Consider the following 24,828-nt stretch of genomic DNA (forward strand, 5'->3'; position numbering starts at 1 on the left):
TATTGTAGTTTGTGCTCCGTATCTAAAACTTTATTATATTATTGTTTGCTACGAATACAAAGGCAACACTTTTTTTTAACATTATATTTTTTTTAATATGGGGTTCACTTTTTTTTTATATATATATATTGCTTGATTTTGATAATATATGGTTCACTTTTTTTTTCCCATGAGTTTGGAGATGGTGAGTTTCACTTTTTTTCTTCCCTTTTTTTTTATTGCTCGGTGTTATTTAGTATGGGGCCCACACTTTTTTTTTAAGGGACAACGGACGACGAAGCATGGGTCTAAACCCATGCTTTATATAGTTTCTTCTTTTTTTTATTTTTATTTTTTCTATTGCTTGGTGTTGTTTAGTATGGGGCCCACCCTTTTGGACATTATTAGTTTGCACTATTTTTTTGCATATAATATATATATATATATATACTATGTTCAAAACACGATTGATATAACATTGTAATTTGTGCTCCGTATCTAAAATTTTATTATATTAGTGTTTGCTACGAATACAAAGTCTGCAATATTTTTTTTTTGACATTGTTTATTTAATATGTGATTCATTTTTTTTTTTATATTGCTTGATTTTGTCAATATGGGATACTATGTTCAAAACACGATTAATATAACATTGTAGTTTGTGCTCCGTATTTAAAACTTTATTATATTAGTGTTTGCTACGAATACGCACGTGGCAATGAATTCATCATTATTGACTTAATGAAATACTTTGGAAATTACATGAATATTGTTTGATTTTTTAATATGGGGGGCACTTTTTTTTTTTTGACATTATTAATTTGCACTATTTTTTAATATTAGTTGTGGTTTAATATATATGGGGCCCACAATTTTTTTTTATTAAATTAGAACGCATATATATACATATTAGAATTATGGGGCCCACATTTTTTTTTTACATTGTTTATTTTTTTAATATGGGATTCACTTTTTTTTATATATATATTGCTTGATTTTGTCAATATGAGATACTATGTTCAAAACACGATTAATATAACATTATAGTTTGTGCTCCGTATTTAAAACTTTATTATATTAGTGTTTTTTACGAATACACATGTGGCAATGAATCCATCATTATTGACTTAATGAAATACTTTGGAAATTACATGAATATTGTTTGATTTTTTAATATGGGGGCACTTTTTTTTTTTTTACATTATTAATTTGCACTATTTTTTTAATATTAGTTGTGGTTTAATATATATGGGGCCCACAATTTTTTAATTAAATTGGAACGGATATATATACATATTAGAATTATGGGGGCCATTTTTTTTTTAATATTAGTTGTTGTTTGTTTATTATATAGGGGGCCCACAATTTTTATTTTTTTTATGAAATTCGGACGGACGACGAGAAAGTGAGTTGTACTCACTCTTCTTAATAGTAGTGATCCTGTTTGGAAAGCCACCCAGGTAATAAAAATTGGATGTAATTGGGTGTAATTACACAGTTTGGCCTGTTTGTTTGACCAGGTAATTACATAGTTAGGTGGGAATTGGGTGTAATTGACAGGGTGTAATTACACTCTCCAATTCTCAAGGGGGGCTGAGAATTGGGTGTAATTACACCCTGTAATTACAGAGTTACTTTTTAGTTTATTTCTTTTTTATTTTATTTTATTTCTTTTCTTTTTTATTTTAATTTCTTTGCTTTTCTAATTTATTTTTTTATTTCTATTAATTAATTTATTTTTTATTTTTACTTTTTAATTATTTTTATTTTTTAAAATATATTTTTCTTTTTATATTATTTATATTTCATTTCCTTTCTTCTCATTTCCAACCTTTACTTCTTGTGGTTCCATGTAATTTCTCGTATTTTTTATTTATTTTATTTTATTCATTTAGCATAACAGTATTATTATTCTAATTTTTAAAATTACATCTCTTAATATTAGAAAGAATGAGGTCAGACGCGTGGGGGTAAAGGTGCGGTGGAGATGACAGTGGTGAAGTGGGGATCACGTGGTGAAGTGGGGGTGTCAGAGATGGCAGTGGGGCGGCGATGGGAGGATGGGCGACGGCTTTAGGGTTTGGGGGTAAAGGGAAAGGGAAGGGGAAGGGGAAGGGGAAGGAAGGAAGCGTAGGCGAAAGGGGAGGAGGGGGATGGCCGGAGATGGAGGCGGTGGTGAGGAAGTGGGTGGCGACGGAGAAGAAGGAAAGAGGCGGAGACGATAATGAAGGGAATAAGGGAAACCCTTTTCCCTTATTTTGAACGAAAATGGATCGGGCCTGGTCCATTTGTGGACTGGGTCAATTTTTAGACCAGGTATTAAAAGAATAGGCTAATAAATTAAAACACGAATTATTCCAAAAATTGAGATAAGGAATATGGACTAGTCCAAAAAAATATCAGGAGTCAATCGGGCTTTGATTTGGAGTCCGGTAAGTCAAAATACGGACTAAGTGCAAGAAATAGTTTGGCTTCTAAATTTGAATAAAAGACCCATATTGATTAGTAATATACTGAGTATGACAAAATATTACCTAATACAAAAATGTATGTAATTATTAGGGCTCAGGTAATAAAAATTTATGTTGTTGCAATGACCGTGTAATAATGTTTCAACAATAAATAAAGCTATCGTTTAAAGATGTACGAAAATAAAATGCGATGTGTATGCAGGGGTGGATAAAATGTCGAGAAATGCAGGTTTCAATAATACCAAATAATAGCAGCAAATAAATAGCAGTAGTAATACTGCTAATAATAATAACAATAATGATAATGGTAATAATGATAATGCTGATGATAATGGTGATAAAAAATAATAATAGACATGATAATAATAGTAGATAACAAATACTGATAATTAATAATAAAATAACAATAAGGATAATAATAATTAATAATAATAATAATAAATATGATAATAATAATAATAATAATGATAATAATAATAAGTAACAATTATTGATAATAACAAAATGATAATAAATTAATAATAATAACAATAATAGTGATAACAACAAAATGATAATAAATTAATGATAATAACAATAATAGCGATAGTAAAATAATGATGATAATAATAATAATAATAAATTGATAATAATAATAATAATAATAATAATAATAGTAATGATAATAATAATAGTTGTAACAGAATAATGAAATGTCGTTATTGATAAGAGATTAATAATTATAATAAACATAATATATAGTATTATTATTTTTATTTTTATTTTTTTTTTTGAAAATATTAGAAGCGCAAATATGTATTTCGGAGGAGAGGCGGGACAAAATTGGGTGTCAACAACTTGTCCCTCTTTGCCTGATAATGATGAAGGAGTTTTCGGGCAAAGACGTTGACTTAGTAGCCTATTTTGTCCCGGCTAGAGGATTATGAAGGACTAAGGGTAAAGAAAATTACGGCCGAACTCCGGTCTCTGAATCGCCTACATATCTCGGGCTGCACGAGAATCAGGCCGTGTGTAGTTCTGGGAAGACTACGACACCTATGACTGGCAACTCACGATTTGATGCGAATCTTCGCAAAAAATATTGTCCCAGTGTCGAGTTATGATGACACTGAGTATTGTGATAGAACTCCGAAAATTGAGTGTGCTGGAATGCGAACAGAAAATTTGAAATTGAAGCCGAGTGTTCGAGGTAGATCATTGACCCTTGTCGGAAGTTTGCTTATCCTTCCCGACGTATTGCCCCAGTTCGCTGCCGAAGAAATAGTTCCACGTTGCGCTAAAGCTCCTGCGAAACTTTAAACTAGATAAAATAGTCAGTAAAAATAAACATTGAAGTAAAGCGATGCAAGTGCGGTGCAATGCGGCTGCGAGCGCACGCAGGAGCATTTGAAAATAATAATAAAACAAGGCAGGTGCGACGCGATGTCTTATGCAGAAATTTTAAAGGGCGGTGCGCAGCCTTATGCAAAAACTACAAAGGGCGGTGCGCACCCCATGCGAACATGGAAGGCGGTGCACAGCCTTATGCAGAGAATTTAAATGGGGTGGTGCATGGTTCAGGCAATATATGAAAGCGATGCGAAGGGCTGTGCGTAGCCCATGCATCATATGAAAGGCGGTGCGCAGCCTTATGCGAAAATTTAAAAGGGCGGTGCGCAGCCCAAAATGTCCTATTAAAGGCGGATTAGCCTAAACTGCCCTATTAAAGGCGGACTAGCCTAAAATGTTCAATTAAAGGCGAACAAACCTAAAGTGTCCTATTAAAGGCGGACGAGCTTAAAGTCCTATTAAAGGCGGACGGGCCTAAATGTCCTATAAAGGCGGACTAGCCTAAACTGCCCTATTAAAGGCGGACTAACCTAAAAGGTTCAATTAAAGGCGAACAAGCCTAAAGTGTCCTATTAAAGGCGGACGAGCCTAAACTGCCCTATTAAAGGCGGACTAACCTAAAAGGTTCAATTAAAGGCGAACAAGCCTAAAGTGTCCTATTAAAGGCGGACGAGCCTAAAGTCCTATTAAAGGCAGACGGGCCTAAATGTCCTATTAAAGGCGGACGGGCCTAAAATGTCCTATTAAAGGCGGACGGGCCTAAAGTCCTATTAAAGGCGGACTAGCCTAAAATGTCCTATTAAAGGCGGACGGGCCTAAAATGTCCTATTAAAGGCGGACGGGCCTAAAGTCCTATTAAAGGCGGACGGGCCTAAACGAGGTGCTTTTGCGAACAATGATGATGTGCCTTTGCAGGGCATTTGAAAGTAATAATGTAATGCAGGTGCGGTTGCTTTTGCAGTGCGGGGCATTTTGAAAACAGTAGTGCAGTGCGGGGCATTTAAAGCAATAGTGCATGCGCATTGTATTTGAAAGCATTTATGCAAGGCATTTGAAAGCAATAGGAAATGTTTGTGCATCGACATGTTTGAAAAATCATTTGCAAGACTCAAGCATTAATTTGTTGCGAATCTCGCAAATTATTGATACTCGAGAGGCATAAGAAAGATCAAACCGTTTGACGTGCAATCCTTGCAAGGCTGCGAACATTATATATTTTTGCTTCCGCAACTTGGGAACCGTGAAACAAAGCGAGCGTCCTTTCTCCCAAGTATTCTTTTTGCCTGATGACTCTGTTGGCCATATTCTCTTTCATGTTCCTCGATGTCGCTTGTGATGATGCCCTAAAAAATTGTCCCAGTTACTCGCATAAGAGGGTGTCGTTTTGCTATGATGCCCCTTAAAACTGTCCCAGTTTCTGGTATAGGAGGATATTGAGCTTTTGCGGTGATGCCCTTAAAATTTGTCCTAGTTTCTGGTATAGGAGGATATTGAGCTTTTGCGGTGATGCCCTTAAAATTTGTCCCAGTTTCCGGTATAGGAGGATGTTGCTTTTGCGAATGACGAGACCGATCCTGACATAGGCTGCCTATGTATCCCACTAAGGGAATCAGGTCAAGCGCAGTTCAAATTACAAGGCAGAATAAAATTGAGATAGAAGACGGTGCTCGATCTTATGCTAAAATTTCAAAGGGGCGGTGCACAGCCCAAAATGTCCTATTAAAGGCGGACGAGCCTAAAAATGTCCTATTAAAGGCGGACGAGCCTAAAATGTCCTATTAAAGGCGGACGAGCCTAAAATGTCCTATTAAAGGCGGACGAGCCTAAAAATGTCCTATTAAAGGCGGACGAGCCTAAAATGTCCTATTAAAGGCGGACGAGCCTAAGTGCAGTGCTTGATTTATGATTACTAAAATTAGTGTGGAGCGAGGAGCTTTTGCGATGCTTTATTTGTATGCGGTGAGACGAGTTTGACGCAATGCGTAATTTGTAGCAGCAAATATTCATGACGTAATGCCGAAGATTTGGGGACCTTCTACCCTGCCAAAATTTGCATCTAAAAGTTCCTGTACTCAAAGAAATTTGTAATTTTCAAATTTAATCAGTATTAAGTTGACTTTGCCCTTTGCTCTATCCGAATCTTGCAATTGCCGACTTGATACTGTGCGATATCCTTCAAAAATAGCTAAAATATGCCCCTGCGTTACTCAAAGAAAATTTGTTAGTGTAAAATAAAATGGTTGCCTTGCATTGAACACCAAAGCTTTGGCGTTGAATCTGCATTTCTCGAGATGATGTCATTGCAACAATCTGGTGACGCTAATACATTGCTCGAGATTTCGATTCATGCTTTTGTCGAATAATGATAGGCCATTTGCAAAGCTACCCCAGTGTTGCTTTATGGGGAAGACGGAATTTTCACTATTTTAAAGACCGTGTCCGAGAATGGACTGCCTACTTATCCCGAAGGAATCAGGTCGAAAGTAGTTCATAACAAGCTTTAGCAAAAAATTACAAGAAGGAAAGCTGATGGGTGGAGAATGCTAGTGACGGTAGATCCTTTCAATAGTCTTACTTAGTCCTACACTTCCTTTTCAAATGTCTCGGTGCCAATTTTGACCGATCACCGGTAACAATAATTGCATTTGCAACTGAAGGGTCATCATTGTCGTACAATTTATTTTGTTGCACACTTATCTTATCCTTTTCGATCATGTTCTGGATCTTATGCTTAAGAGCCGGGCAATTTTCTGTGTCATGACCTGGAATATTAGAGTGGTAAGCACAACTCTTGGACCAATCAAAATCTGGCGGTAGGCTCTTAGGGATCCATCCTTTCTTTGGCTTCAGGAGTCCCTTGGCTTTCGTTTTCTCAAATATGCTGGTTAATGACTCTTCAAGAGGAGTAAAAGTGCGGAATTTTGCGTGCTCTGACTGTCGTAAGCTAGACTGTGCTTGATCGGTTTGATTTTGAAAGCCTCGTTGATGAAAGTATACATGATCACGCGAACATTGATAGTTCTGCCGTGATTGCGGCTGACGTGTAGACCTGACAGTTGAGTCTGTCTCTCTGTTTTTGCCTTGCAAGTTGTTGAATGTCTCGGCTTGAAAAGTTTCTTGTACTGATGAAGTGTCAACAATTTTTCCTGCTCGAATGCCCGCTTCTACTTGCTTTCCAACTTGAATTAAATCAGAAAAGTCGCGTAACCGCGCACATAACAACTTTTCATAATATATGCCCTTTTGCATTTGGATGAAAGTTGAAATCAGCTCATTCTCGGGCAACGGAGGGTGTATTTTTGAAGCTTCCAATCTCCACCGGATGGCATATTCCTGAAAAGACTCATGTGGCATTCTTTCTATCTCAAGCATATCATACAGATTTGGACTAACCCCGATGTTAAATTTGAAATGTTCTACAAAGTCGCGGGCCATGTCCTCCCATGTGTACCATTTGCGAAAGTCTTGTTCCGTGTACCAATCTAACGCCAACCCTGATAGGCTCTGAATGAACAATTTCATTCTTATGGCTTCATCTTGTCCAATTCCCATTAATCTACTACAATAGTCCTTCAAGTGCGTAACAGGATTTCCTCTGCCATTAAAGGTGTTGAATTTTGGCACTTTGAATCCTGGCGGCAAATCAACATTCGGAAGCATGCACAAACTTTCATATCTTAAACTTTGGACATTTCTTGCCCGCATCTCTTCTTCGATAATTCTCCTTAAATTGTGAAGCTCTCTATTCGAGTTATTCTGATTGATTGCATTCGTTTCATTTCTCAATCTCTTGTGTGGATATACCTCTAGCTGATTTTGCTGGTTTTCTGTAAAGGGCGTTGCAAGTGCAGGCTTTTGGACATTAGGTATCAATGTGATTTGCAAAGCTTCTGGTTTAATAGAGTATCTTGGCGGTATGTTTGTAGGAGCTGAGTGAGGAGAAATAGTGAAGGAAATGTTTTGGGTAGAGCTGGAAGCTGAACTTGTGTTAGGAAGAAGGCTGAGGGTATTTCCCAAATTGACCAATACGCTTCTTTGTACTACATTCTTCTCGCTATCCTCATTTTGCGCTTGCACCAACCCCACACCGGTGTTGAATGACTCAAATCTTTTTGCCATTGTATCTCGTCCTTAATGCAGATTCGCAGCCAAAACAATGTTCAATGCCAGATAACCCGTAAAAGAAGGACACAAGAAGCTCTAGAATTTGTAGTCTGACGGTATCGTGACAGGCTGAATTGATGGCACGTAATCCTGATTTGATTTGTCTTTAATCTCGTCAACCTTCAAAAACAGGTGTATAAAGTTATAGAATTATTTTGATAAGAAAAAAATAAATTAAAGGATAAGGCTGAAAGCAAAGCCGCATGGCTTTTGAGGCGAGGCCACAACGGCCCTGATTAATAGACTTGATTGTTGATCTCGCGATTTTAAGTTCCTGCATCCAAAGAAAAATTCTCAGTTTGGGAGGGGGAAAGTTGATTCGTGTTGACTCGAAGCTTGACTTTGTTGGCGCCCCATTCATCCTGTTTGTTCGGATCTTGCGGCCTCCATTTAAAGCCTCGGTAGATGGACAGTAGTGAAACAATTGAAAGAAAGTCTTCCATTTGAAAAATATATACGTAAGTGTATGTATGTAAGGAAAGATATATATGAAAATATATGTATACAAGTTGTAAGATATTCCTGCTAACTTTCTATTGCGACACTTCCGAGAACTTTGAAAGGTCATTTGTGTGTCCTATTCTTGTCTAGTAGCCTTAATAGTGTCGATGTCCAACTTTTCTCGTGTCTAATCTTCCAAAATATGCCCAGTTTTGATTCTGGAGGGTATACTAAACCTATGTTATGTTGTGACCGAACCTTGTATAGGTTGCCTACGTATCCACTAAGGAATCAGGTCTGAACGTAGTTCGTGACGCACAAGATATTTTGGATTTTTGTTATAAAGCAACCGAACCCTATGTGGGCTGCCTACGTATCCCACCATAGGAATCAGGTCAGCGTAGTTCGGACCTAAAGGAAAGGTTGCAAACTAGGTTGTCTAACCTAATGTCGTACATTGATTTCTTCTTGAATTGCTAGCTTTTAGGCTTATGTTGTCACCTATCGGCTATTTCAATTTCTCGAGTGGAATCTTGTCTTGTCCCCTAGTTTCTTTGTTACTCTCTCAGGATTTGTCTATTCGTTCATGTCACAATCGTAGAGTTAGCAGATTTGATAAGTAAAGTAGAAAATAGATGATTAAGGAAAATCCGAAATGCATTCATAGTTTTGCAATTCAAGCTTCCACAAGGTGAAGCAAAACAAACAAAATTTTGGGTTCGGTTCAAGCATCAATAAAACAAACAAAACAAGTTCACTACATGTTCATGCCACCAAGGCTCCTGGCGAATCAGGGACGGAGTACAAGTCCAGTTCTTCAGAGTCTCTCCTGGTTCTGTACCCTGGATGGTTGGTGTCTCAGTAGTTGTTGCAGCCATCTTCACTGGCACTTGTTTTCGAATCATCCCCACAGGCGCAACGAACGTTGATGACACGCCTCTCTCCATCTTTTCCAATTGGCGTAACAGCCTCCTTCTGATTCTTAACTTTTTGATAATTATCATGTTCACGTTGGCGTTTTCGTGAGTAGGAAAAGGGATGGCGATCCATATCGGGTCGAGCTCCAGTGAGCTGGATTGTTCCTTCCTTAATCAAGGCTTCGATTTTGCTTTTGAAGCCATAGCAATCCTCAGTGGCATGCCCAGGAACTCCAGAATGATATGCGCAATGCTTGGAACTATCAAACCATTTTGGGATAGGATTGAGAATTTTCCCTTCAATAGGTTGTACCACGCCTGCCGCTTTCAGTCTTTCAAATAGTTGAGACAAAGGTTCAGCGAACTGAGTGTAATCACGGGTGTTTTTTATGACAGGGTTTGGACGGGCTCTATGTGTGGTATGTGGTCGATTTCGGTGGGTGGAAATTTGGGCAAATTGGTATGGACGTAAGTTTTGATATTGAGGTGCTCGGGGTTGGTAGTAATTTGGTTGAGTACTATAGACAGGGTAAGGGAATAGTGGAGCTTGGTAGGGTTCAACGTAATGGTAAGGGTAGAAAGGTTGTTGTGGATGGCCAAAGTATGTAAGGACTTGGTTTGGTGGGTTTAGAGGAGTAATTGTAGGTGGTGGGTTAGTGTTGGTGGGTACAACAACGTAAGGAGTATTACCTAGTGATTGATTTGGTGGGTTGACGGGTGGTGGATCAGGAGCGGCATAGGTAGTGTAGGTTGGAGGTAAGTTGTTGTTGGTAGGTACAGTGTTTTGTGGAGGAAAATGTTCGGGGACTGGAGATTCAAGTGATGGAAAACGAGATGGGTTTGATGCGACGTTCTTAGGTTCAGGAGGCGGACTCTGGAGTGTAACAGATGAGTTGGTCATGTTTCTAACCCGATTCAGCTCTCTGCGTAGATCCTCAATCTCTTGAGTCAGGCGGGCAATATGTTCATCCCGTTGAATAGTAGTTCCATGTTCGGAAGTCTCGGGCGGATCACTAGAGATCACGATATTTTCCACACCAGTTAAACTAGCTGCGGCCGGATCGGACATAGTAATTTCATTTCCTTGAATGGCCCAACTACGTTCAGGTAACGACGACGTCTTTGACCTTGTGATGTAAGGATGGTCAGCCATTGAGTGTCAACACGAATCAACTCTTTTGGGAATAAGAAACATAAAGTATAAATGATGTTAGTCTCGTGAACATATCTAGGTAAAGTCATGATCATGTAAAGTCAAGTAAGACATGTAGCAAATAATTCATCAAATAAAGTCAAACAAGTATATCAAACAATAACGTGTCCTAATATGCATGTGACCTCTTTGTGCCAGAGGTAGGCCTATCGTCGTTTGAAGGGTAAAGTGTGCCATAATATGTCATCCTGTTGCTTTAATTAATTAAACGGATTCTATTTCCCCAAAATAAAGTACAAAACATTGTGTAACATTTATTAACACATTAAATGAATGAAGTGTTTCCTAATCTGAGTAAAGTAAATACAGCTTCCTATGTCTAACTTCTAGCTCCGTTTTCGATGTCCTTGATCTTCGTCATTTATTGTACTCCAATGCAAATTCAAACCTGTCATAGAAACGTTAGTCATCCCCTCCTTCCTAAAGTTTAATTAATTAGAGCAAATAGTCAATATTTAGGCACAGTTATCCTTCAAACATGCATATAAAGTATGATTGGTGTCACTTGGGGTCGTGAACCCGCTTGGACGTTTGGACAAAGCCATCTAATGGGCTTAATACACCAAGGATATTAAACCTCCTAGGATATGAAATGTATGCTCTTAATAAAAGGTGTTGGTTTAGCCCTATCCTAAGTTGACTAGGAGTGGGTTTACTAGACGCAAGGTTCCCGAGTGGACTACTCGAGTGAGAAGGCTACGCGGTCACCGTTATTCGGACACCCCCGCGCACGCGCCAACTCTCCTAAGATTTGGATTCTACGAAGAAATTTGCGGGTGCGCTAAGCACACCTCGCGTGTACGTGTGATAGTGTGAGATTTCCAAAAGTGGAGGAAATATAAACGGGATGCCAATTTAAGGAAAGCAGTAACATATTATTACATAGAAAATTTCTCATAATAAAGCAAATACTTAAGAGAACACAAAAGAAACAAACAAGGCAACAAATAAAAGCAAGCATAAAGAAAACAATCAAACATCCAATAATTTAATTATTAACCTAAGTGTGTTATGGTTAGAACCTAGAATCCCCAGCGGAGTGGCCAAGCTGTTATACCCCATTTTAACCGGGTTAGAGCGGAATACAACATATTGGTGATTCCTAAATTGCTTTGTTTTAAGGAGTCGCCACCTAATTGATTTTAAGGTGAATTAGGGCACCTAATTATTAACTAAGGTAAAGCTAGCTAAACCTCCGTTAATAGTCTGCTTAACTAGTGTGATTCTAGGTAAGGGTTCTATATTATCCTAAAGGGAAGGAGTTAGGCATCCTTTAGAATCCGTTAACTACGGTTATCCGGCCAAACTTAGGTTAATTAACTAAGATTAAACATGGTGTTTAAATTTTAAGAAAAAATAGCTTGTAAAATATAGTAATGCTATCTGAACTAATTTATAGGAAAATATAATAACTTGCATGAAAGAAATGCTTTTTTTTTTAAAATGAGACTTATAAATGCCGTTAAAACTTTGAATGAAAATAGTGCTGCTATTATAAAATAAGACTCACAAAATATATATATATATATATATAATAATTTGCCTAAAAGAAGATTTTAAATGCCATTTAAAATAAAATTTATAAAAGTTGATAAGGCTTTAAATAAAGATGCCATCTAGAATGAGATTTGTAGAAAATATAATAATTTGCATAAAAGGAAACTTGAAATGCATTTAAAATAAACTTATAGATGTTGCAAAGATTTTAATGCTATTTAAAATAAAATTTGCACAAAATATATATAAATAGAAGAAAAATGCGGATTTATGCAGTGTTTTAATAAATATTTGAAACAACTCGAATGATAAAATATTAATTGATTCTTTTGCAGTTTAAGAGCATAAGCAAAATAAAAAATAGCTAATGTGAATTTTAAATGAAACTTATATTGTATCAATATGATGATATGGAAATGCCAAGACTTATTTTTCTTTAAATATGATGGAAAAAGGATTTCCTTTCTTTTTATTAACTTTGTTAATCATGCTTAGCTAAAATGATGTGTGATTGATTCCGAATTTGAAGAGTTATTTATAAAATATACTTGAATTCATTTTTGGCATATCCACCACATTTCCAATTTTAAGATAATAAAGAGACAAAAGGAGTCCTTTGATTTAAAACATGTGCTCGTGCTATTTGAAAAGTTAATTATTCTAATAAAAATAAATATTATAAATACTATGAAAAATTTAACAAAAAGGGAAGAAATCTTAGGTAATTAACTATTGATTTTCCTTAAGTTAACTACCCTTATCCCAAAACTAAACCCACTAATTTACTAGAATTCCTCTAAGTCGAGAAACAAAAGAAAAAAAACAAAATAAAAAGAGTTAGTTGCATAATACAAATCAAATGCACAAAATGAAATAAAGGAGCAAAAGGTATTAAAAATGGGCCCAGCCCACTTTAGGGCTGCTGATTGGGCTATTGGTCCAGAAGATTTCATTTTTTTGCTGCGGATGGATTGAATGACGGACGACTCGGGAGAAATTACGTTGGGCTTTTAGCCCAACATCGAATGCAGCAGGGAAACGAGTCTCTCGGACTCGTACGCGAGGTTCATGCAAAGAAATGAAAGAACGAGATTAGTATATGGCCAATGAAGTTAAGCACATAAAAATATAAATTCAAAACAAATCCTTCGATTATATATATATACCATGTATATCCAAGTGTATTTCATGGACATACTTCACTATACATTTATATATAGATTTCAACTGAAATATGCTTGCAACGAACACACAAAATTTGAACAAAACCAAACTGAATATGATAACGTCACGTACATGGGACTACTTTACGAGCAGGTTCACAAGGCAAAAGGGAAAAGAAATTCTTGGGCATGTCATATGGTTCAAACAAAACGAACATACCAATCTACACATACTAACAAACTTGCGGACTAAGCATGATCTGATGAACAGTTGTAAAATCTAAGAGAAACATGAGGCGAAGATATTTCTTATTCTGAATGAAACATATTCGAGTCGTTATCAATCTTTCTTTCATTTATAACTTCCAGAAAGAATCAGAAACCAAAAATCTGGAAATCCATTTACTTGCAAAGATATAGAAAATTAACACATGACATGATGCTTTAAAGGAAGGTAGCCTTCGAAGATTGATGGTAGTACCTAGGATGGTACCTAGAATAGAACCAAAATTATTTCCAGATCTTAATTTAGCTTGCCAGATTGGATACAAGCGGAATAACTTCTGTATTTTAGGTGAACATTTCCAAATTCAAGCTAAGTCACCCCTTTCCAGATTCAGTCCAAGTGTACAACCCCTTTTCAATGTAAAAGGCAATAGCAGCAATGCAACCAGTAGGAAAAGGTTCCAAATGTTCATGAAATTTCAAATGTTAATCTTTCATTCCCAAGTTACCTTTTGAAAATAACAGTTCTTTGACCTTATTCACAAAGCTATTCTCTTTTGGATATACAAAAATGAGGCACTGCTTCCAGTTCTCAGGCTAATTCAAAGAGAAGTAAACTAATAAAGGGAAAGAAAGCAAACAATGGTCATACCATGAAAGACTGTATTCAATTTAAAAGAAACATCAAGGATTAAACCCATAAGCAACTGGCAGATAACAGCAAAATAAGGAGACAGCCCGAGAATACTATAATAACCTGACTCAGAATTACAATAATCTTAGTGTCCATTTTGAAAGATAAATATAGCCATCGATTGCTTATCTACTCCAAAAGAAATCACTAATCCTTTAAGTATAACAGGTCCAAACTCGAAAATACAGTAGGCATGGAAAGTTGCAACATGATACCAGCAAAACAATTACAGTCCTAGGTATTAGGCAAGAGATCTTGATCAAGTAGGCTACAACATTGCAGATGACTCATCATACGAGTTTAACCACAAAAGACCAACTTAGAATGACGTATGCCGACTGGACTGAATCATGATACAACTAACAATAATAACGTAGCAGTCTCAGGAGACTTCTACACCAAGCAAGATCTACTGACTGTACTAATAATGTGTTAAATCATACTAAATCCATTTTACAAATTATAGATGACTGAAACCAATTAAAAGCGAACAGAAACAGGTACCAATGAATTTCCCAGGGGTTATGCTAAACTACAAAAGACTCAAGTAACCGAAAGATACCAAATACGAGTCCTATTTCAAATTATAGTATGTTAACTCATATTATAATATACTGATAATGATAGTAATATGCTGAAATGAACCTGCTTGTGGATACTTAAAGCATAAAGAAAGAAGGAAACAACATCATTTTAACCTTACGCGTAATTCTCTACAATCTGCTGATACATTTCGATCTTAGCAAAAGAGAAAAAATACAAATGCTCGGCAATTAACACGAAAATACTACTCATGCTTTCACACATAATTGAAGGTAACTAGACATCCATTTCACAATGAGGGTCAAATTCTGATCAAATGACAGTCGTGAGAGCCAAAATAGACACTAATAAAACAGGGAATTACTGAACTGGGAATTAAACACTGAATAAACATGAATCTCTAGGTATCCTAAACTGTCAAACCGAAATCAAATTGACTAAACAAAAACACGCCTAAGACTATCATGCGATTAAACTGAAAATGAGCCCGCCACGACAACTAGCGTGTATGGACACACACACACTTGTCAAACAATATACTGAAGCCAAACCAAACTAAAAGGGAAGTTATTCACCTCTTCGGAGTGCAGCGAAGTGAGGCGCGAGTCTCCGATCTACGCTCGAATTCAAAACAGGTGCCAAAGGTAAAACCAAATAAAATGATGTGGATTTTTGACTTGATATTGAACAATACAGCGAACAAGAATCAATCTTATCTATGGGGATTTTCTATGATTTTTCGAATTTGGAACCTAATTTCTAGGGGATTGCTGCGACTAAAAACAACTTATCATTGGGGAACTTCATGAATCGAGACAGCCCTAGGTTCTTGGGGTCTTTCATGAACCAGCCCAAAAAATCCCCCCCTTTTCGGATGATAAAAATGAATACTTATAGACTGTTTTAGGGTTTGAGTTTGAGAGGAGAAGGGACAAAGGCGTGGGGAACAGGGGTAACGTGGGTGTGACAGGGGTAACGTGGGTGTCAGAGGCGTGGGTGGAGACGAAGGTGGTGAGGTCAGACGCGTGGGGGTAAAGGTGCGGTGGAGATGACAGTGGTGAAGTGGGGATCACGTGGTGAAGTGGGGGTGTCAGAGATGGCAGTGGGGCGGCGATGGGAGGATGGGCGACGGCTTTAGGGTTTGGGGGTAAAGGGAAAGGGAAGGGGAAGGGGAAGGAAGGAAGCGTAGGCGAAAGGGGAGGAGGGGGATGGCCGGAGATGGAGGCGGTGGTGAGGAAGTGGGTGGCGACGGAGAAGAAGGAAAGAGGCGGAGACGATAATGAAGGGAATAAGGGAAACCCTTTTCCCTTATTTTGAACGAAAATGGATCGGGCCTGGTCCATTTGTGGACTGGGTCAATTTTTAGACCAGGTATTAAAAGAATAGGCTAATAAATTAAAACACGGATTATTCCAAAAATTGAGATAAGGAATATGGACTAGTCCAAAAAAATATCAGGAGTCAATCGGGCTTTGATTTGGAGTCCGGTAAGTCAAAATACGGACTAAGTGCAAGAAATAGTTTGGCTTCTAAATTTGAATAAAAGACCCATATTGATTAGTAATATACTGAGTATGACAAAATATTACCTAATACAAAAATGTATGTAATTATTAGGGCTCAGGTAATAAAAATTTATGTTGTTGCAATGACCGTGTAATAATGTTTCAACAATAAATAAAGCTATCGTTTAAAGATGTACGAAAATAAAATGCGATGTGTATGCAGGGGTGGATAAAATGTCGAGAAATGCAGGTTTCAATAATACCAAATAATAGCAGCAAATAAATAGCAGTAGTAATACTGCTAATAATAATAACAATAATGATAATGGTAATAATGATAATGCTGATGATAATGGTGATAAAAAATAATAATAGATATGATAATAATAGTAGATAACAAATACTGATAATTAATAATAAAATAACAATAAGGATAATAATAATTAATAATAATAATAATAAATATGATAATAATAATAATAATAATAATAATGATAATAATAATAAGTAACAATTATTGATAATAACAAAATGATAATAAATTAATAATAATAACAATAATAGTGATAACAACAAAATGATAATAAATTAATGATAATAACAATAATAGCGATAGTAAAATAATGATGATAATAATAATAATAATAATAAATTGATAATAATAATAATAATAATAGTAATGATAATAATAATAGTTGTAACAGAATAATGAAATGTCGTTATTGATAAGAGATTAATAATTATAATAAACATAATATATAGTATTATTATTTATTTTTTTATTTTTATTTTTGAAAATATTAGAAGCGCAAATATGTATTTCGGAGGAGAGGCGGGACAAAATTGGGTGTCAACATTGACTACTTAACTTTTTGAAGAAAAGCAATTTCATTTGCTCCCACTAATGGATTGATACGCACGTGGCAATGAATCCATCATTATTGACTTAATGAGATACTTTGGAAATCACATGAATATTATTTGATTTTTTAATATGGAGTGCACTTTTTTTTTTATATTATTAATTTGCACTATTTTATGCATATATATATATATATATATATATATATATATATATATATATATATATATATATACTATGTTCAAAACACGATTAATATAACATTGTAGTTTGTACTCCGTATCTAAAACTTTAGTATATTAGTGTTTACTACGAATACAAAGTCTGCACTTTTTTTTTTACATTTTTTTTTTAATATGGGGTTCATTTTTTTTTTTTTTTATATTGCTTGATTTTGTTAATATAGGGTTCACTTTTTTTTTACAGTGAGTTTGGAGATGGTGGGTTTCACTTTTTATTTTTTTATTTTTTTATATTGCTTGATGTTGTTTAGTATGAGGTCCACACTTTATGGGGGGCACTTTTTTTTTTTGGACATTATTAGTTTCTACTATTTTTATGCATATAATATATATATATATATACATATATTATGTTCAAAACACGATTAATATAATATTGTAGTTTGTGCTCCGTATCTAAAACTTTATTATATTATTGTTTGCTACGAATACAAAGGCAACACTTTTTTTTAACATTATATTTTTTTTAATATGGGGTTCACTTTTTTTTTTTATATATATATTGCTTGATTTTGATAATATATGGTTCACTTTTTTTTTCCCATGAGTTTGGAGATGGTGAGTTTCACTTTTTTTCTTCCCTTTTTTTTTATTGCTCGGTGTTATTTAGTATGGGGCCCACACTTTTTTTTTAAGGGACAACGGACGACGAAGCATGGGTCTAAACCCATGCTTTATATAGTTTCTTCTTTTTTTTTATTTTTATTTTTTCTATTGCTTGGTGTTGTTTAGTATGGGGCCCACCCTTTTGGACATTATTAGTTTGCACTATTTTTTTGCATATAATATATATATATATATATACTATGTTCAAAACACGATTGATATAACATTGTAATTTGTGCTCCGTATCTAAAATTTTATTATATTAGTGTTTGCTACGAATACAAAGTCTGCAATATTTTTTTTTTGACATTGTTTATTTAATATGTGATTCATTTTTTTTTTTATATTGCTTGATTTTGTCAATATGGGATACTATGTTCAAAACACGATTAATATAACATTGTAGTTTGTGCTCCGTATTTAAAACTTTATTATATTAGTGTTTGCTACGAATACGCACGTGGCAATGAATTCATCATTATTGACTTAATGAAATACTTTGGAAATTACATGAATATTGTTTGATTTTTTAATATGGGGGGCACTTTTTTTTTTTTGACATTATTAATTTGCACTATTTTTTAATATTAGTTGTGGTTTAATATATATGGGGCCCACAATTTTTTTTTATTAAATTAGAACGCATATATATACATATTAGAATTATGGGGCCCACATTTTTTTTTTACATTGTTTATTTTTTTAATATGGGATTCACTTTTTTTTATATATATATTGCTTGATTTTGTCAATATGAGATACTATGTTCAAAACACGATTAATATAACATTATAGTTTGTGCTCCGTATTTAAAACTTTATTATATTAGTGTTTTTTACGAATACACATGTGGCAATGAATCCATCATTATTGACTTAATGAAATACTTTGGAAATTACATGAATATTGTTTGATTTTTTAATATGGGGGCACTTTTTTTTTTTTTACATTATTAATTTGCACTATTTTTTTAATATTAGTTGTGGTTTAATATATATGGGGCCCACAATTTTTTAATTAAATTGGAACGGATATATATACATATTAGAATTATGGGGGCCATTTTTTTTTTAATATTAGTTGTTGTTTGTTTATTATATAGGGGGCCCACAATTTTTATTTTTTTTATGAAATTCGGACGAACGACGAGAAAGTGAGTTGTACTCACTCTTCTTAATAGTAGTGATCCTGTTTGGAAAGCCACCCAGGTAATAAAAATTGGATGTAATTGGGTGTAATTACACAGTTTGGCCTGTTTGTTTGACCAGGTAATTACATAGTTAGGTGGGAATTGGGTGTAATTGACAGGGTGTAATTACACTCTCCAATTCTCAAGGGGGGCTGAGAATTGGGTGTAATTACACCCTGTAATTACAGAGTTACTTTTTAGTTTATTTCTTTTTTATTTTATTTTATTTCTTTTCTTTTTTATTTTAATTTCTTTGCTTTTCTAATTTATTTTTTTATTTCTATTAATTAATTTATTTTTTATTTTTACTTTTTAATTATTTTTATTTTTTAAAATATATTTTTCTTTTTATATTATTTATATTTCATTTCCTTTCTTCTCATTTCCAACCTTTACTTCTTGTGGTTCCATGTAATTTCTCGTATTTTTTATTTATTTTATTTTATTCATTTAGCATAACAGTATTATTATTCTAATTTTTAAAATTACATCTCTTAATATTAGAAAGAATGAGTCATTAACAAACTTGGCATATAATGAGTGACGTTATTAAAGTATAATTTCGTTGTGAATGTGGTTATAGACTTATATTTTCCTTTTCTTTTGAATTATAGGATTATTTACTTATGTTACGTTGGAACTTACTTATGTAATATTGGAATTTGACATAAGAGTATTATGTTAAAAAACATTCTTTTGGATTTTGAATTTAGGTTATATTTTTTACTTTAATTTATTTGTTTTAATACTATTGACTTGTTATTTTACATTGCTTATTGTTTATTTTTCACTTATAATTGATAGAATTTTGGTTAAACATTTGAATAATATTGTGGCATTATATTTACAAATATTCTTTTTTTTTCTCAAACATCAAATCCCATGATGTTCTCACAAAAAAAGTATTTTTAATCAATTAAAATAAAAATATTATAATTTGAAATTATATATCAACTATTTTTTACAATAATGAATTAATTTCAAGATATAAGGCTTTCCTATTATAACGGGTTGTTCAAAAGGATTCCCCGTCCTTCCATCAAATATTCTGCTTTTTCCTGGATATTCGGGTTCAAATACCCATGGAATCGCTGTTTGCTTACTGGCTTCATATAATTCAGAAAACACTAGTTTTCTCGAAGCTTCTTGTTCATATCTCTCATCAAAAGGTGCTATTCGATAATGTCTGTCTAGCAGACTCCTTGCTAACCCTAGTGAACATTCAAATATCTGTCCTACATTCATTCGTGAAGGTACTCCTAATGGGTTAAAGACCATATCAACGGATCTTCCATCTTGTAAATAAGGCATATCTTGTCTAGGCAAAATTTTGATTAGTTACAAATATATGATTATTAATTAACATATTTTCAAGAAATAATGCGTTATTAAATAGTTAAATTAATATCATGTATAAAGGCACATATTTTTTAAATATTAATTTTAAATTTTTTATAGTGAAGTTTTATTTTAAAATTAAACTAACTGTGTAATTACACTTGTGCAACCAAACAACACGCTTGTAATTACACTGTAATTACATTATGACAAACAAACAGATCATTATAATTACAATACTGTATAATTACTAGGCTGTGTAATTACTAGGGTAGTAATTACACCAATTCCAATTACAAGGTGGCTTTTCAAACAGACCCTAAAACTTTTAGGCAACACACATTTTTCGTATGACGTGTCGATTTTTAAGAATTAATAGTAGCTTCTTTTTTTTCCACTTAATCTTCGACAACCTTGCACAATGGTATCATATGAATGTTCATTAAATAAACTTTTGTTTAGGAACGCCATACTCTGAGATACAGAATTTAAAGGCGTTTGAATTAATTAAATCTGACTCAGATCACTTTTATACGATTTCTGATGCAAAATTGTCTCTCTAATATATGATATTTTTTGTATAATTTAAATTTCTTGGTTGGCCATAATTTTTGTACCTTGGTGCATCCACATTCCACAAATGTGTGATTCGAGAATATGGAGCCGTCATTTGCACATCCAGATCTCATTTATTACTTAACTGTCGGTAAATTACTAAATAAGTTTTTTAATTTAAGTTTTATGCACTGTCACGTTACAAAAAAAAATTACACCATTAGTTAAAATTACCTGCCATTGCAGGTTACCCATTCTTCCTAATTATTTTGTTTCTTTTCCTAATATTAAGCACTATATTTACTGTCTCTCTCCTCCAAATCCTTCTTTCATGTTTTATTTCTTTAACTTTCTTCCCAGTCTGTATGCCTTTGATCTCGTCAATACATGAGCACTTAAGGGATCTTGATGCAAGGGAGTTACAGATGCTGATTGGAGAATTTTCTTCGGATACACCTGCTACAAAATTTGAATGTGGCGTAATAATGCTCTTTTTCAAAATGAGTATCTTTCGTTGGACAAAAAGATAGCAGCCCTTGTTAGCATGGTTAGAGCTTGTGCTACTTCTTGGCTTCCGTTGAAGAATATTCAGGAAATGTCTAACAACAAGCATATAGTTTCGTTCGGCTGGTTACCTCCTAGCGTTAGGTGGGTAGCTTTGAACACAGATGGGGCTCTTCGAAGGAGTATTTTGATGGGAACTGCAGGCGGTGTATTTCGTGATTCTGATAGCAGGTGGCTTAGAGGTTTTTCAGTCAAAATTGGAGTTTGTACATCATATAGAGCAGAGCTATGGGGAGTCCTCACTAGCCTTCAGGAAGCCTGGGATAGGGGGTGGCGCCGAATGCCTTGCAAATTGATAATGCTAGTGTAGTTCAGGTGTTGCGGGCTGGAAGAAATGTGACTCATCGAAATGGTTATATTGTCAACCGCATTCGTCACCTCTTGACTAGGAACTGGGTGGTCTCTGCTGCCCAAATTTACACTGATGCTAATTCGGTTGATGATGGTTTAGCCAATTTGACGTTTAGTCAAGAGTCTCGCTTCGAATGGCATTCACACGTCGCCTGTTGCAGGAGATGTTGTTGGGGTCTCATTCCCTCCGTTAGTTTCGGACTAGTTTCTTGTTGGGTTAGTTCTCTTTCAAATAAAAAATAATAAAAAAAAGGAATCTTGATGCAAGTTTTTATATGATATCTATAGTTACAGATGCTTCTCAACTAAACAGAGAGAAAAAAAAAAGTTGAAATCTGTTTACATATAGCAGTCACAAAAAAGAAAAGAAAAAAAAAGAGTATTGGTGCATCCTTAAAGCAATTCAAACTCCTCAAGATCAACTATGGCTGAAACGTTGAAGAATTATTCACAATGTCTAATGCATTGAAGGATTACTTCAGTAATGGTAATTTTGATTAACTTAACGCTATTAAGGAACAAAGATTTGATACAATTAGGACTCTAATTAATTATTTTTAATATCTTTTCCTAAATCTTAATTATAAAAGTTACCCTTTAACTTAATTGACGGTGTAAAGAATTTTGTACGTGTCTGATGGGTACACCATACAAGTATGTGCAGAAAGAAACACTTCTCTAAGCTTAATTAATTTCAGCTAATAATCCACTCCAGAGAATCAGAAATTTTTGCATACTCCTTAAGCTTGATAAAATCGACTTTTTCATGATGTGCGGTAATTACTAGATTTGATTGATGTTTCCTTGAAATATTAATTTGTTCTCAGGCGATTATTCTCCATTGTTCCCCTAATCCCTTTCTAAATTCCAGATTATCAATCCCAACTAGGAACGGAGATTGGCTGTGCAAAATTCCACTAGGCAGAACTTATGAAAATACCTGATTGAATGTTTGATATGATATCATTTTTTTTCGTGATTCGTCAACTACAAATTTTCATCAAAGGTTGTATAAAGACTTAAAAGGAGTTTATAAAAATATCGTACTACTCTACCCATTTATTTTACTGTGTAATTAGGCTGCATGATCAAATTCTTTGACAAAAACACCATAATTATAATTTATATATGTGTCACGACACCTCTAAATTTACTTGTCTTTGTGTTAACAAACACATCCTAGAATAAAAATTATAGCTACCTGTTGTCGCACCTTTTTATGTGAAAGTAATCTCCTAAGGGGAAAAAAAGTATTCGAAGTTCGTGCAACGACAATGAACTATGCCCATGATCACGATGTAAGGGAACTAATCCTCTTGTAAGTTTTTTTTTTGCTTGTTTTATTCAAAAAGACACAGTAACATTTTGTACTTTCTATATATGAAAAATAAAACTATAGTATAAGCTATGTCTGAACAACTAGAATCTATGATACCACATGGAAGGATATTTTTAAAAGGGACTACAAATTAAACTGTATAAACAAAAATGGCATAAAAGGACAAGGTGAGACCAAATTCACCAAAAGTGGAGAATTTTCCTAATTTGTACTTGAAGCAAATGGCAATAAAGAGCACAATCTCCCTTCTCCCTTAACCATTTGGATTTTGAAAAATAATACCCCTTCATCGTTTGAAAGACATAATAAACTCTTTTTTACTTAAATCATTGCATGAATATATAAAAAGTCAAAAATAGCAGTAGTTTAATTAATATGGGTTATAACATGAAGCTTTTTCAATAATTACAAATTTCAAGCAATTGTATTGTGTTGTTTAAAATTTTAAATTGTGATACCTCTGTTTTTTCTCCTATAGCTCTTCTTTTGATTTTCAAAACATCAGTGTGCTTCATGAAATATTATTTTGTTGAGCTTTAAGTTTATCTTGATGACTTGATCCATCTTATTATTTGTCTTATTGCTAGTATTAAAATTTTACTTCAACTAACCAATCTTTGGTAACACGTTTATTATATTTTTCATGCCAATTTTACATCTTTAAAGGTGTAATTATTTTTCAAAAATATTTTATTGATATTTATTCTGAAAATAAAATGTAAGAATTTTGAATGATGATATAATTTTTTTATAGGTAATATAATATTTCAAAATTGAAATCAGCTGAAAATGTTAATTTAAGTGATTTACTCGGTAATAAGTTTAAGGAGAACATTGTAATTAATAAAGCAACTTTATCATTGAGGAAATAAATTAAAATTACATTCTTTGCACTATAGGCAACGATATCAGTTGTCCGTAGACAAATAACTAATTAAGCTGCATATCTGATTTATGCTAGCTAACCAGTGACGACTAATACGGACCAAAATAACATAACTTCACAAACATAATAAAACCATAACTAGCTAGACTAAGGTACAACATTCTTAGACTAAATAGCTTGATCTCCAAAGACCAGTGCGGGCCAAGTTTATTAGTGTTTTTTCCTTAATTAATCTTAATTAATATTAGTGGCAAACCTTTTCAAACAGACATATACGGGTTGAGGAGTTGAACGAGGGAGCCTTTAAGGTGGAGTGACATGATTTCATTGGTGGAACCGATCAATTTCCCTCCTATGAAAACTGCTGGCACTGATGGATTGCAGCCCATTTTGGTTAGAGCCTTGTCCATTTCCTTTCCGTCCGAGTCATGATCCAGTTCATGCACATATGGGTTGACCCCTAGCTCTCGGAACAGAATACTCACTGCATAGCACAAGCAGCAAGTGCTCTTGCTGAAGATCATTACTCCATTTTCTGATGCCAATTTTTGTACTTTGTCCATTTTCTCTGATGAATATATACAAACAAATTAAAACTGGCACACTATCGGATTCCAAGTTCAAAACAAATTGAACTTTGATTCCAATTAGTGTTTTACACTATATAGTGTATATGTTAGGAGGAGAGATATAAAAGAAATGGAGATTTTTCTACGTTTTTTTTTTCAAGCTCGAGTTTAGATGGCAATGAGGTT

General features: G+C 34.3%; 1 protein-coding gene across 1 annotated transcript; it reads right to left on the minus strand.

Annotated features, from left to right (window-relative positions):
• Window positions 1-24,021: 24,021 nt before the first annotated feature.
• Window positions 24,022-24,828, minus strand: LOC132626825 (glutaredoxin-C13-like). The gene has a single exon (XM_060341831.1). The coding sequence runs from the start codon at window positions 24,634-24,636 to the stop codon at window positions 24,334-24,336; it is 303 nt and encodes a 100-aa protein (XP_060197814.1). The 5' UTR covers window positions 24,637-24,828; the 3' UTR covers window positions 24,022-24,333.

Source organism: Lycium barbarum, chromosome 1 (assembly GCF_019175385.1).
Source record: "Lycium barbarum isolate Lr01 chromosome 1, ASM1917538v2, whole genome shotgun sequence".
Classification (NCBI taxonomy): Eukaryota; Viridiplantae; Streptophyta; class Magnoliopsida; order Solanales; family Solanaceae; genus Lycium; species Lycium barbarum.

Bases quoted from the DNA above. Each gene is read 5' to 3' on its own strand.
- LOC132626825 (XM_060341831.1), bottom strand. From the start codon at position 24,636: ATGGACAAAGTACAAAAATTGGCATCAGAAAATGGAGTAATGATCTTC.